Here is a 12797-nt window from a genome sequence, read left to right as displayed (position 1 = left end):
ACACATCAATCTTAGAAATACAGCTACAGTCTGCACTTATAGATAGACATCAGATACAGATATGCAATAAAATTCTGGCTATGCAGATAAATCTTGGAAATATAGATATTTGTAATTACAATATATGTAGGTATATAGATATATCTGATATCTAGGGCAAAGGAGAGATCTGTATATCTAAGACCAAGAATTTAGAAATCTTAATAAAAAAAATGCTACTCTATCAGAGTTCGAAACATGCATCCGTTTTAGCTAAATTTGTCTTAAAATCAATTTTAAAAATATTAACTAAAATAAAACAGAATCAAAATTCTTATTCCTAAAGGTAAACACAATACAAATTATTAATAAACATTTTTATGCCTTAGTCGATGGACTTATAACATAGAACACTAATATTTCGTACAGCAACAAGAAAGTTTTGTTTTTTATAGCTTAAAAATATAAATTATTAATTGAAACAAAAGTTTTTCGTACTAATTTTTAGACTTTGTTTTCCTAAGGCTCCCGCTCGAAGTCTGCAAAATAGAAATTAGCGGGCAATGGCAAATCGAATATATCCTTTAAGGGTTCCTCAAATTCAGTCGATTTATATGTTATTGGCTGCCAGGCTATATCGTCCGTTTCCAGATCAGGATGACTTGGAGTTTCTACCAAAAGTTCCTCATCCATTTCCATTGTGTTGTTTAGCAATTTAGCTATTAGCTCCTCGTTGAGGAGGGGCTCGAAATTCTTATATGTGAGGGCTGAAAGTAAGGATAAGAGAGGAGAGAAGAGGCGGGAAGGAATGAGTAGAGAAGGAAGTAACAAGAAAGGGTGGAATGGCATGAGAAGAGAATATAGGGAAAGAAAGAAGAACAGGCAATGGAAAAGCAGGAGATAATGATGCAGGCACGGGAAGAGAAAACAAGACAAATGAAAAAAAGAGAACAGAAAAGTGAAGGAAAGTTAAGTCAAGGACAGAAAAGAAAAGACAAAAGAATACATTAGAGAACAATGAACATAGAACAGAAAATATTTATGTTAATTTTTTTACCCTGAATTAAAAAATTCATTCAACTCACGTTTTTGGCAATTTTTCAAGCATTTCGCCGAGGGGAAATCCATAAAATCAAATAAATCGAAATCATTTGTGGCCTCAGCGCTTTTAGCATAAAGATCGTTGGCAACATTCGGAGTCGACTGCGGCGCCTTGAAGTGCGTCTCCAGCAGCTGCGGCGCATCTGACTTTTGTGGCAATTTCCGATGCTGTTTTTGCAACGTTTCTTTGCAAAGCGAAATTTTTGGCGCGCAGCTCGCAGGAAATTTTGCATTGGCGCCTTTGAAGGGCGTCAAATGCGGTTTGTTGTACAGCATATTGTCTAATTTGCTGAGCACGCTCTTTTTGGCGGACTGCTGCAGTGCATTGTCGGCCATTGCCTTGCGGGCCGAACGGGGCAGCACTATAAAAAATATAATAATGTTATTTAAAAACGAAAAAATGCCATGCAATTTCGCGGGTTTTGTTTTTGTTCACTTACTGTGGGCAACTGCATTTTCGTCGTCCATCCATATTTGTGCCATTTTGTAAATAGTTTATTCTTCTGTTTATATAAACAAGTCGAGTCCTTTCTTAATTTCTTTCATTAAATATTGTTGAAAACAACGCCAAGCTGCTCAAATTTTTTGTTTAATATTAAGGCAGGGCTGTTCGACAATTGTAGTGTGACCACAGCTGGCTATATAAAAATACCTAAGTGTAACATACAAAATCTGCCGCCAATTGACACATTAGTTTGACCAAATGGACTGAACGCTCACTTATTGAACTTGCTTTAAAAGTCATTAAATTGCTAAAAAAAACCAGGAACCTTCCATAAAAACGAAGTTCCAGGTTGTTGTTCCGCTGCTTAGCATAAATACATAATATAAATTGCCTACGATAACAGTATTAACATTAGTCTAAGCTCACATGCTGTTATACTCAAAAAGGCAAATGTTCATTAACATGGAATGAGGGTAAACTGTTTATGTTCTGGCTGCGCTCTTGAGTTCAAAAAAGACCATTGGACGGGTAGGTCGTGCGTCGGGTGCGTAGTAAAATCTCGGGAAGAAGCCGTTGGTAATTCGTCGTTGCGTCGCGCGTGTTAGTGTGTGTTTTGGATTAACAAATTGAAAGATCTAAATAAAATCCAATAACATGAATGTGCGGCGGCTATTGTAGCAATTATTGTGCTTGCAAGTAACAAATAGTTCACAAAATCGCGACAGCCGAAGCGTGTGTGAGTGCCAATTGCAAGACAAAATGGCTGCATTTCAACGCATTTAATGCGCGCACAAAAACAACAACACAAGAGAACAACATACACAAAGCATAAGCAAACATGTAAGTATGCTCGTGTGTGTACAAATATGACTGAGTGAGTGAGTAAATGACTGAATGAGTGTGTGTGTAAGAGGCAATGAGTAACGCGGCATAACAATATTTAATTAGCACCACAAAACTGTGAAATGTAAATCTTCTTAGAATAATGCAAATATCGAAATCACACCAAATATGTAAAAATAAAAATGTTTGTCAATCGCGATCAGTCGTTCGACCTGTAAAGACGTGAATTCGAACAGCCTTCGCTTAAGCTCTACTGCTGCAGAGTTCTAAAAATAGAACTTTGCGGTGCATTCTTCAACGCAACAGCAACAAAAACCGCACACGCAGCGTTTTCTTATCGCTTGCTTCCGCGTAACTCAATTGCTTTAATTGCAATTTACGAAATTTCGTCGCTTGGCGCGAGTGCGCCTGCACTCAAAAGCACAATCCGCGATGACATCTAATGTCAATAACCTCGCTACAGCTGTAAAGGTAAATGCAGAAATGCAAGCCCAGCTTAACGTTGTGATGGCAAATAGGCAAGCCTCCATCATGCCAATAAACTCAAAAATAGATATCGCCTCCGTGCAAGGCATCACTAACAACAAAAACACGAAACGTAAACAGCCAAATTCACCAAAAACCATCAAGAAAAGGCTCATCTTCGACGAACCAAGCACCAGCAATGCAGCATTAATATCAGAAAATCGATTTTCACTGCTCGTAGAAGAAGATGAAGACTACAGCGAATCACCTGTAGCTCCAGAAGCCCCAGTATTGACCGACCAGCAAACTACTCCGAAACCTCGTCCGCCCCCCATATGGTGTCCAAACATCAAGTCTGTGGCCCTACTTCAACAGATAATAGATAAAGTAATTGATGCTAAATCATACGTAATTAAGCCAAAGAAGAATAACATAGGTGTATTAACCCAATGCAGTGAGGACTATCGCAGAGTTATAGACCACTTTACTAAGCTGGAATTGGAGTTCCACTGCTACCAGCTTAAGGAGGACAAACCATATAGAGTCGTGTTCAAAGGGCTTCACTCCAGCACTGATACAACACTAATTAAAAAGGAATTGGAAACCAAAGGCCACACAATTACAAATGTGCACAACCCACTGAGCCGTATGGACAAAACACCGCTAAATATATTTTTTGTTGACGTGGCTCAGGCCCCCAACAACAAAGAAATTTTGGACATTCGAGTTGTCTGCAGGCAACGCTGCACAGTGGAACTGCCAAGAAGATACAACGACCTGACACAATGCCATCGCTGTCAAGAATTTGGACACACACAACGCTACTGCCACAAAGCTCCCAGATGTGTGCGTTGCGCCGGGAAACACGCATCCAAAGACTGCACCCGCGAAAAGGACCAGGCACCAACTTGTGTGCACTGTGAGTTACAGCACCCAGCCAACTATAAGGGCTGCCAAGTATACAAGCGGTTGCGCAAATTGCAATCCCCAGCACAAAAAAGGAGTCCCACACAAACACCGTCTACGGGTCCGAGTACTGCTTCCGAAATTACAAGGCCCCGGAGCATTACCCAAGCCACGAGCTTTGCAACGCCTATTAGTGGTGTTTCTTACGCACAGGCCGCTAGAGGTGGACCGTCAAATAAGAATACCACAAGTGACACTTTGTTCACTGAAATGCTTCAGCAACAACAACGTCAGTTTGACGCAATTAATGCCGAGCTCAAAGCGATGCGAGAAGTACAATCCCAACAAGCAACCATGCTAAACAGTTTAATGGCCATCATAACCAAGCTTGCCTACAAATAATGGCTTTACGTGTGGGTATCTGGAACGCCAATGGCCTGAGAAACAAGACTCAGGAACTGGCTGCGTTTCTCTCACAAGAAAACATAGATATAATGTTAATAACAGAAACTCATGAGTGCCCCACTACACAAATTTTCGGATACGAACACTATCAGGCTCATGGTGAAGGAGCAAACTGCTTTGGTGGATCCTCAATCCTCATACGAGCAACAATACCGCATACACCTTTACTGCCAATTTGCAACGCAACAATGCAGGTCTCAGCCATCACCCTGCCTACGTCTATTGGAGCGATCGAAGTTGCGTCAATTTATCTTCCGCCAAACACTGGTCTGTGTGATCATCACATGGAACAGGTTCTAGGCCAAAGGTTGAATAAGACCCTCATCGGCGGCGACTGGAATGGATGGCACCCATTTTGGGGAAGCAATAGTGCGAATCGTCGCGGAGAAGTCATATTTGAGGCGATTCAAAACTTACAATTCAGCATATTGGCGACTGGAGCCCCCACCCGTTACCCAATTAATGGACACAGGCCCTCGGCAATCGACTTCGCTGTCTACAAAGGCATCTGTGACCGGCAATTGACCATTGAAGAATCCTTGGACCTATCCTCTGACCACCTGCCACTAATAGTCACAATCCACGCGCAGCCACAGCCCTTGCCCATTAGGAAACAACTACTGCCAGCAGGATCAGATTTAGGAGTCTTTAGGCGCGAGCTCCATTACTCTTTGCACATAGAAATGGAACTTAACACTCCTGAAGACGTGGACTACGCAGCAAACAAACTGCAGGAAGAAATAGTCAAAGCTGCGCACCAAGCCGCCCCACCATCTTGCCAAACAAGACAACAGTCTCCGTACAACATCCCCCTCACCTTGGAGGCCCAACACCTACTAATACACAAAAGATGGGCCAGGAGACGCTGGTTAAGATTACGCACGCCTGATGCCAAATCCATGTACAACGAAGCCACGAGGCATCTTAAAGCTGCTCTCGCCCTGCTTCAAAAGAGGTGTATCAGCGATGCGCTGGTACGAGCTGAATCGCCCACTGACGCAGAGTTTCAATTATGGAAATTTACAAGAAAGCTCAAACGGCAGCCAATACGACGTCATCCCATTCGGAGCATTTCTGGTTCCTGGCACATTGGAGACGAAGCTCAAGCTGAGGCTTTTGCAAACCACCTTCAAGACCAATTCACGCCGGTGATTACCGCAGAGGCCTCAGAAATCGAAGCAACAGAAGACATCGTTCTCTCGCCCCTCCCAGCTGAAGACCAGATAACTGGATGTACAAAAGAAGAGGTTCTTGAACACATCAGAAGAGTGAAGGCAAAAAAATCCCCTGGATATGATCTAATAAACGGCAGAGTCCTTAGAGCACTGCCTGACTCCACCATAGACTACATAACTATGGTGTACAACGCCATGCTCCGCATCCGGCACTTTCCAGCCTGCTGGAAGCGCGCCGTGATTGTGATGATTCCTAAGCCTGGCAAACCCGTGGGAGAAATTGAGTCGTACAGACCAATTAGCCTGTTGCCAGTACTCTCCAAAATATTCGAAAGAATATTTCTGGAACGAGTACTGACACATCTGGGACGCCAGGAGGCCATTCCAAACCATCAGTTTGGCTTCAGGAGACAGCATGGAACACCGGAACAGGTTCACAGAGTTGTGCACCATATCCTTGGAGCCTTTGAAGAAAAGATGTACTGCTCTGCCGTCTTTTTAGACATCAAACAGGCGTTTGATCGAGTTTGGCACCTGGGACTGCTGCAGAAAGTGAGGACCACCCTTCCAGCCCCATTTTTCGCGTTGCTATCCTCATACCTTATTGGAAGAACCTTCCAAGTGTCAAGGGGGCAAACAGTATCCTTGACTAGACCAATTATGGCTGGAGTACCACAGGGTAGTGTTCTAGGCCCAACACTTTATACTTTATTCACAGGAGATATGCCAACTCCCGAGCCAAATATAGGAAGTACAGATGCAGTACTCATAGCGACCTATGCAGATGACACCGCCATCTTATCACGTCACGTATCTGCGCAAGAAGCTTCAGACTCACTACAAAAATATCTGGACTCTTTCGGACGCTGGGCAAAACGGTGGTGTATCACCATTAATGCACAAAAGTCTGTACATACTACCTTCGCCACTAGAAGAGGAGATTGCCCAAGCGTTGCATTGGGGCCCACTATTCCCAAAGCCTCAAAAGTAAAGTACCTTGGTATCACTCTTGACAGAAGGCTGACTTTTAAAGCGCACATAAGTCAAGTAACCTCAAAATGCAAAAGCAAGCTAAAAACCCTCGACTGGATGCTGAGAGCTTCAAGCAAGTTGTCTTACAGCAGCAAGGCCGCCATCTACAAGGCAATAGTTGTCCCAACCTTCGTATATGGTATCTCTCTATGGGGCTCCTCGGCGAAGACTACAAGGAACAAAATTCAGACCCTGCAGAATAAAGCACTACGCAGATGGACTGGAGCCAGCTGGTTTGTAAGAAACTCAGTCTTACATAGGGATTTAGCAATTCCCACAGTTGCTGAACTCATTGGGCGACACAGTTCAAGATACGCGGACAGACTTGCAGCGCATCCTAACCATCTCGCAAGCAACCTGGCTATAAACAACAATAGGCGAAGACTGAAGAGATTGCATCCTCTAGACAATATTAGAACTAATTAAGATAGTAGCTACAAGTGCAGAATAATTGGCATATCTGCCCTCCCATTAGTTAAGGTTTAGAGCTAAATGCGCTATAGAGTCTAAGACAATAAGCTGCAACAAAATAAAGAAATAAAAACGAAAAAAAAAAAAAAAAAAAAAAAAAAAAAAAAAAAATGTTTGTTTATAGCGGATGCTTTTTGGAGAGTCCCTTATTTTGTTTGTGCCTCAACAAAAATAAAAAATCAGAAAAATTAACATTAAATGTTGTTAAATTGTATTGATTATTCGTTTGGCATCATTGTTCCATATTATAGTTATCTATTTTATTATTAGATATGTTTTTGTTTATGCCGCAGCAACAATAACAAAATAAACGCGCACAATCAACGATAACATAAATATTCTATGCAATTGCAGTGAGTGTGCGCTCAGTCTTGATTAACTTCACTCTCTCAAACTCTTTCTCTCTCTCGCTCTTGTTTGGCTCTCTCAATTGTGCGCGTACTCAGTTTGTACTGTTGAGTGAGTTTTTCTTGAGTAATGTTTGTGAGTGATTTATTTTCAAGTTTATGTGCTTAGCATTTTAGTATAGACTAGAGACGGAGGTGTGTGTTATGCATTATTTTTGTTCTAGACGGTATTTAAAAATATTTAACCAGCCGCTATTAAATGCAAACATAAATACAAATATTTGACTGTGTGTGTGTGCGGTAGTTCTGCACTCAATACTTATGTTGTCTTTCTCTGTTACGCCAACGACTTGAGACCAAGAAGAACTCGAAAGACACTCACGCAAGCAACAGCTGCTGCATTCACATTACTCCCCACTTACTTCTTTCTTATCTTCTTATTTTACAGCTCGGCTACAATAACCGCAAAAACATCAACAACAACACCAGCAACATTGCTGACAATTTTAAACTGTAAATTTCGTGGCGTTGTTTTTTTCTTCTCGGTTTTTCGTTTTCTTTTCAATTGATTTTTACGGGAAAAAATTAACAAAAATAAAAAAAAATAAAAATAATAAAAGCAAAAAGTGAAAAGTAGTGCATAAAAATCATAAATCATAATACAAATAAAATTTTCAGTGTACGTGACGCGTGTAAAAATAAGATCGCATTAAATAAAGAATCATAAAATCAAAATAGAAGAAAAAAAAAATAATAAGTAAAAAACGTCGTGTGTACAAAAAGTGTTGTAACATTTTATGGTGCTCGTATGTGTGCGCGAGTGCGTATCGGTGTATGTGAAAAATAGTAAATTTTAAATGGAAATAAATTTGAAGTGGAAATTTGTTGCAGTTAGTTGATTCGATCGAAACACAATTCAAAAAAAAATCAAATTAAATTACTGCCAAAACAAAAAATAAAAATAAATAAAAAAAAAAATAACAAATAGACAACTTAACTTGGATACCATTTGCGTATAATGTCATCAATATGTGGATTAAATATGGTTTTCATGTCGATCATTTTCATTATCATCGTAAATGGTAAGTGCTATTGGTTTTAACTCGATATATAGAAACATACAGAATATGAAACGATTTTATAATAAATTAATATATAAATTCTATAGTTAATTTCTTTAAGAATTTATATTTATTTATTTATTTATTTTTAATATATTAAGTATGTTTTCTTAAAATAATTTTCTATAGAAACTCAATAATATGATTTGGGTAACATTTTTTTCCATATAATCTTGAAGCTTATTTTAATTTTGTATAAAAATTTTCACGTATTCCCATATGAGACAGCATTTTGTATAAACATTATTTTTATCCCATCGCATTTAGTGATATTTTAAGATTTCAATTCTCTTCCAAAGAAGATTCTCTCTCAGCGAAGATTTCGTTATCCACATATATATCCAGTTGCTTGAAAGATTTCCGTATGCATAACTTTTGTATGACTCAATTCGAGCGTTATTTAACATCAGCTTTGTTCGAATTTCAGTTTCACACAGTAATGTCGTTAATATATGCCGGAATGTATAGATATATATTTTATATGTACATATATAGGTATATAGGTAGATATATCTGCATGAGACAACTGGCTGCCATTGTCAAGACCTTGACACCTGCGGGCTGAGCAAAGCGTATCTATTGTTTCACCTGCTGTCATGGTAGCTGCCGCTGCTGCTGCTACTACTGCGGCTAAAACCTTGACTGTGAGGCACGTTTTGTAGAAGCTGTACAATTTTGTAGCTGTAACAAAGTTCTATGGCCTTAAAAATAAAGTGTTTCGCTTTTATTTGGTTAAAGTTTACAAAGAAAATTGTTAAGAACCTTAGAACATGACGCACAAAGGGCCGTAGAAAAAAATACTATTTTTTTAGAAATTAAATTAAACTGAAATGAAATATGGACAGAATTGAGAAGGGAAAATGTGTTCGCGTTGTGTGCGAAAAATGGGTATTCTGGAGAATAAGGAAAACGTAAGAAATAATATATATAATTTTTCTAATATTTGTATTCATTTTTAATTAAACAATTAAATAAATTAAACAATTTTTTTAGTAACTGAAGTTATATTATTTTATAGTTTCTGTTATTTTTAATTTCTATTGTTTATTATTTTTATTTTCCACAATAATTTATAAATTCTATTATATTAAATAAAATATGATTGAAGGTATAAAAACCAAACAAAGATTATTCTTAAGCTTAATATATGATAACATAAAATGCGAAATAAACTCTCGAATTAGAAGGCAAATTAAATTTAATAGAACTCTGCAGAAAATAAGCCATTTGAGTAAAGCTAACCATAAATTTCATCTAGACATACACACACAACAGACGCACATAAATAAGCAAAGCGATTAAATGCAGTCGCCGTTTGTGAAATAAGAGTACAAAGAACAATGCCAAGTAATTAGGAAAGTGGGTACTAAAATTATAAGAGTACAGAAAAGTACGTAGTCTTCCCAAAAACCCAGGCCGTTCTTCAGTCCTACACCCACCCCCATCCCCGTCCACACACAGACATTTTCATCGTGTGAGTGTAATTATTTGTGTGCTTTTATGAAAATGTTAACTTAATTTCTGCATGATTGAGCATTTATTTCAATGTTATTGTCTATGGGTCTTGGGCATTCGTAACGCCCTCAGCACGACGCTACACAATTTACTCCCCTCGCCAAAGTTCTATCCGTATTATTGTGGCTTTTGTATGACTCTAATTATTGTTGTATGGGTTGTGCACAGTCAAGTGCTATTTTGGTTTGGGGGCTTATAGATATATATGCATTTTGTTTATGCTTGACTCAATGTTTAATGTTCTTTTTAATTAAAAATTATTTTTGTGCAGCGCTTATAAAAGTTTACTTTACTTATTGGCTTAATAATAACTTTTGGTTTGATTTGTTTTTGCTATTTGTTAAATAAACAATATATATATATATATATATATATTATTCTGTATATATTCATTCTGTGAATTGTTAAACATGCTTTTAAAGAAAAAAAATAAAAATGTTAAAATAGAATAAAAAATCATAAGTAAATGATTATTGAATTCTCTGTTATGTTTGTATATAGATTATCAAGAAGTTTTTTTTAAATATTTAAACATCCAAAATTGATGTGAAATTTCCTTTAGACTGAAGTCATGCTGCATCCAATTATAATACACAAAACAATAAATAATGTAGTAGAGCAATTAGAAGCCACTTGCCTTAATTTGCTGGTCAAGCATTACAAAATACGGGCGGCCAACAGACAAACAGCAACAACTACTCAGCTAATTAGCTGTGTGAAGCAACCAAAAACAAACAGCAACAACAACAACAACAACGACAACAGAGACAACAATAAACCAAGTGAAAACCGGTTAATCCACTCGTTTTTGCCGGCTAATCTAAAAAGAAAACGAAGAAGACAAAGAGGTAGAAAGAAAATTTCGCATTGAGTACGAAATGTTTTTCGTACGAATCGAACATAAGGGTCAACGTCTTCTATATCGAATGATAAACAAATACAGCATACATTTAGCTATGCATATCAAGCTACAGATAAGACATGCTACTACAGATACAGCTACAAAGATACAGATACATATAAATATATATTTATATATATATATATATAGAAACAGAGACTGCGAACAGCCGTATCTGCCAGCTTTGGCTCACACGGTGGCAACTGCCTTCGCCTTTGCCTTTTGCTTCATCTTCTGCTTCCTCTTTTTCTGTGGTTATTTGCCCCGCCCTCCATCTCCACCTTCGCCTCCCGTTCTGTCACTCTCTCTCGCTCGCTCGCTAGCTTGACCAAGTGACCAGCCACAGCGGAAGCGCAACAACTACAACACATAAATACAGCAAGAGCAACAGTTTCAGATACAGATACAGATATAGATTCAGACTGGACAGACAGCAACTACTAAGCACAAATACTCGTTTTACTTATCTTCTTTGGTGGCACTTATTGTGTGTCGCTTTATATCGTTTTCTTCTTTTTTTGTATGCCTCTCTACTTGTGTTTATGTTGTTCGAACTTTGGAAGAGTTTGAATAATGTTCCGACATGAATCATTGTGGTTTTTCAATTTTTTTTTTTTACAGATAAGCTTAGAAATTCTTTGAAATTGTTTGCGAGAATGTAGTGGAAAAAAAAACAGATTACTGAATGTTTGAATATATAGGTCTATATATTTTGGAATGAATTGTGTTTTCAAATCTCTTATTAAGAATTTACTTAAAACACATGGGGTCTGCTTTTTGTATATCATTAGAGTAGCATGATGTACATTAAATAGTTTTTCTAAATTTATTAAATATTATTTATTAGAAAAACATCTTTTTTTTTTTAAATTTAATTTATTTTATATTTACATTTTTTAGTTGAAGTTTTTTTTTTTTTTCATTTTATATTCTGATAAATATATCGAAAACGTCACCCTGGAAAAATTACACACAAAAAAATTTATAAAACATCCAAAATTATAATTTTTTTTCTGTAGAAATTCTTGAGAGTTTATCTTTTGTTTGTTAAGCTATAAACAATTATTTATATTTCACTGGTATTTATCATTTGTTATTTCACAATCAACAATGTTTCCAGCAAATGAAATTTAAGAACAACTTTGCTTCTTTCTTTTCAAGTTGTTTAAAGAAAGAAACAAAAATGATGAATACAAAAAAATTGTTAAATGACTCAGATAAAGAAATAAAAATTAAAGAGAATATTTTTTAATTATTTAAACTTTCAAAGACGTGAGTTTTAGTAATGAAAAAAAAAATAAAAGTTTTAACATCACCATTAAATTATTCAATCAGAAAAATATGCAAACAGAAAAAAATTGCATTTCTCCCTTATTTGCATAAGGTATGCAAACAAATAGATGTTAATGATTGCATTTATTAATAACAAAAACCACATTTATTTTTGTTAATTACAATTAAACATAAATAATAGCAAAGCAAAGCAAACAAAACTACAAAAAATGAGCAAATTTGAAAACATTTTGTTGTAATCAAACGCCTGAATACATAAATACACAAGCTTCATGAATTATATATTATTTATTTTTAGCTCACATAAATTAAAACTGAATAAAAAACAAGCACAACAAAAGCATTTGTTTTTTTTTTTAAATTTAATCCATGTTTTCATTAATACTTTCGGGAAATCAAACTGGAAATAAAATGTAAAAATAGAATTAAATTGATGAGAGCTTGGATCAAAGTTGAGTGACTAATTGGTTCAAAAATAGTATGTTAAATATAACAAAAACCAGTTATAATAGGGAATTAAACAATTGTAATTTTAAATTTTAGCTATTTTCTAATAGATATAATTTTATTTTTTAAGTACTTAAAATCATATCTAAGGTGAAAATAATTTTTGGAAAATTTTGTTATCTAAAATATATTTTATATATCATTTTGTCATGTGTTTATATAATATAATAAAACTGATTATTTTTGATTATTTATCATTTATTTTGAAAATTTATGACATTCCATTTCAAT

The 12797-nt window shown here is 36.4% G+C and overlaps 1 protein-coding gene across 1 annotated transcript; it reads right to left on the bottom strand.

Annotated features, from left to right (window-relative positions):
* Positions 1–371: 371 nt before the first annotated feature.
* Positions 372–1602, bottom strand: LOC115483011. Its single transcript, XM_030223701.1, has 3 exons — positions 1521–1602; positions 1065–1442; positions 372–746 (listed from the first exon to the last, which is right to left on the bottom strand). The coding sequence occupies exons 1-3, from the start codon at positions 1561–1563 to the stop codon at positions 499–501; spliced, it is 669 nt and encodes a 222-aa protein (XP_030079561.1). The 5' UTR covers positions 1564–1602; the 3' UTR covers positions 372–498.
* Positions 1603–12797: the final 11195 nt, after the last annotated feature.

Source organism: Drosophila hydei, unplaced genomic scaffold (assembly GCF_003285905.1).
Source record: "Drosophila hydei strain 15085-1641.00,03,60 unplaced genomic scaffold, DhydRS2 tig00000251-arrow-arrow-pilon, whole genome shotgun sequence".
Taxonomy (NCBI): domain Eukaryota; kingdom Metazoa; phylum Arthropoda; class Insecta; order Diptera; family Drosophilidae; genus Drosophila; species Drosophila hydei.
The sequence above is the reverse complement of the archived record's forward strand: the minus strand, read 5'-3'. Positions and strand labels throughout refer to the sequence as shown.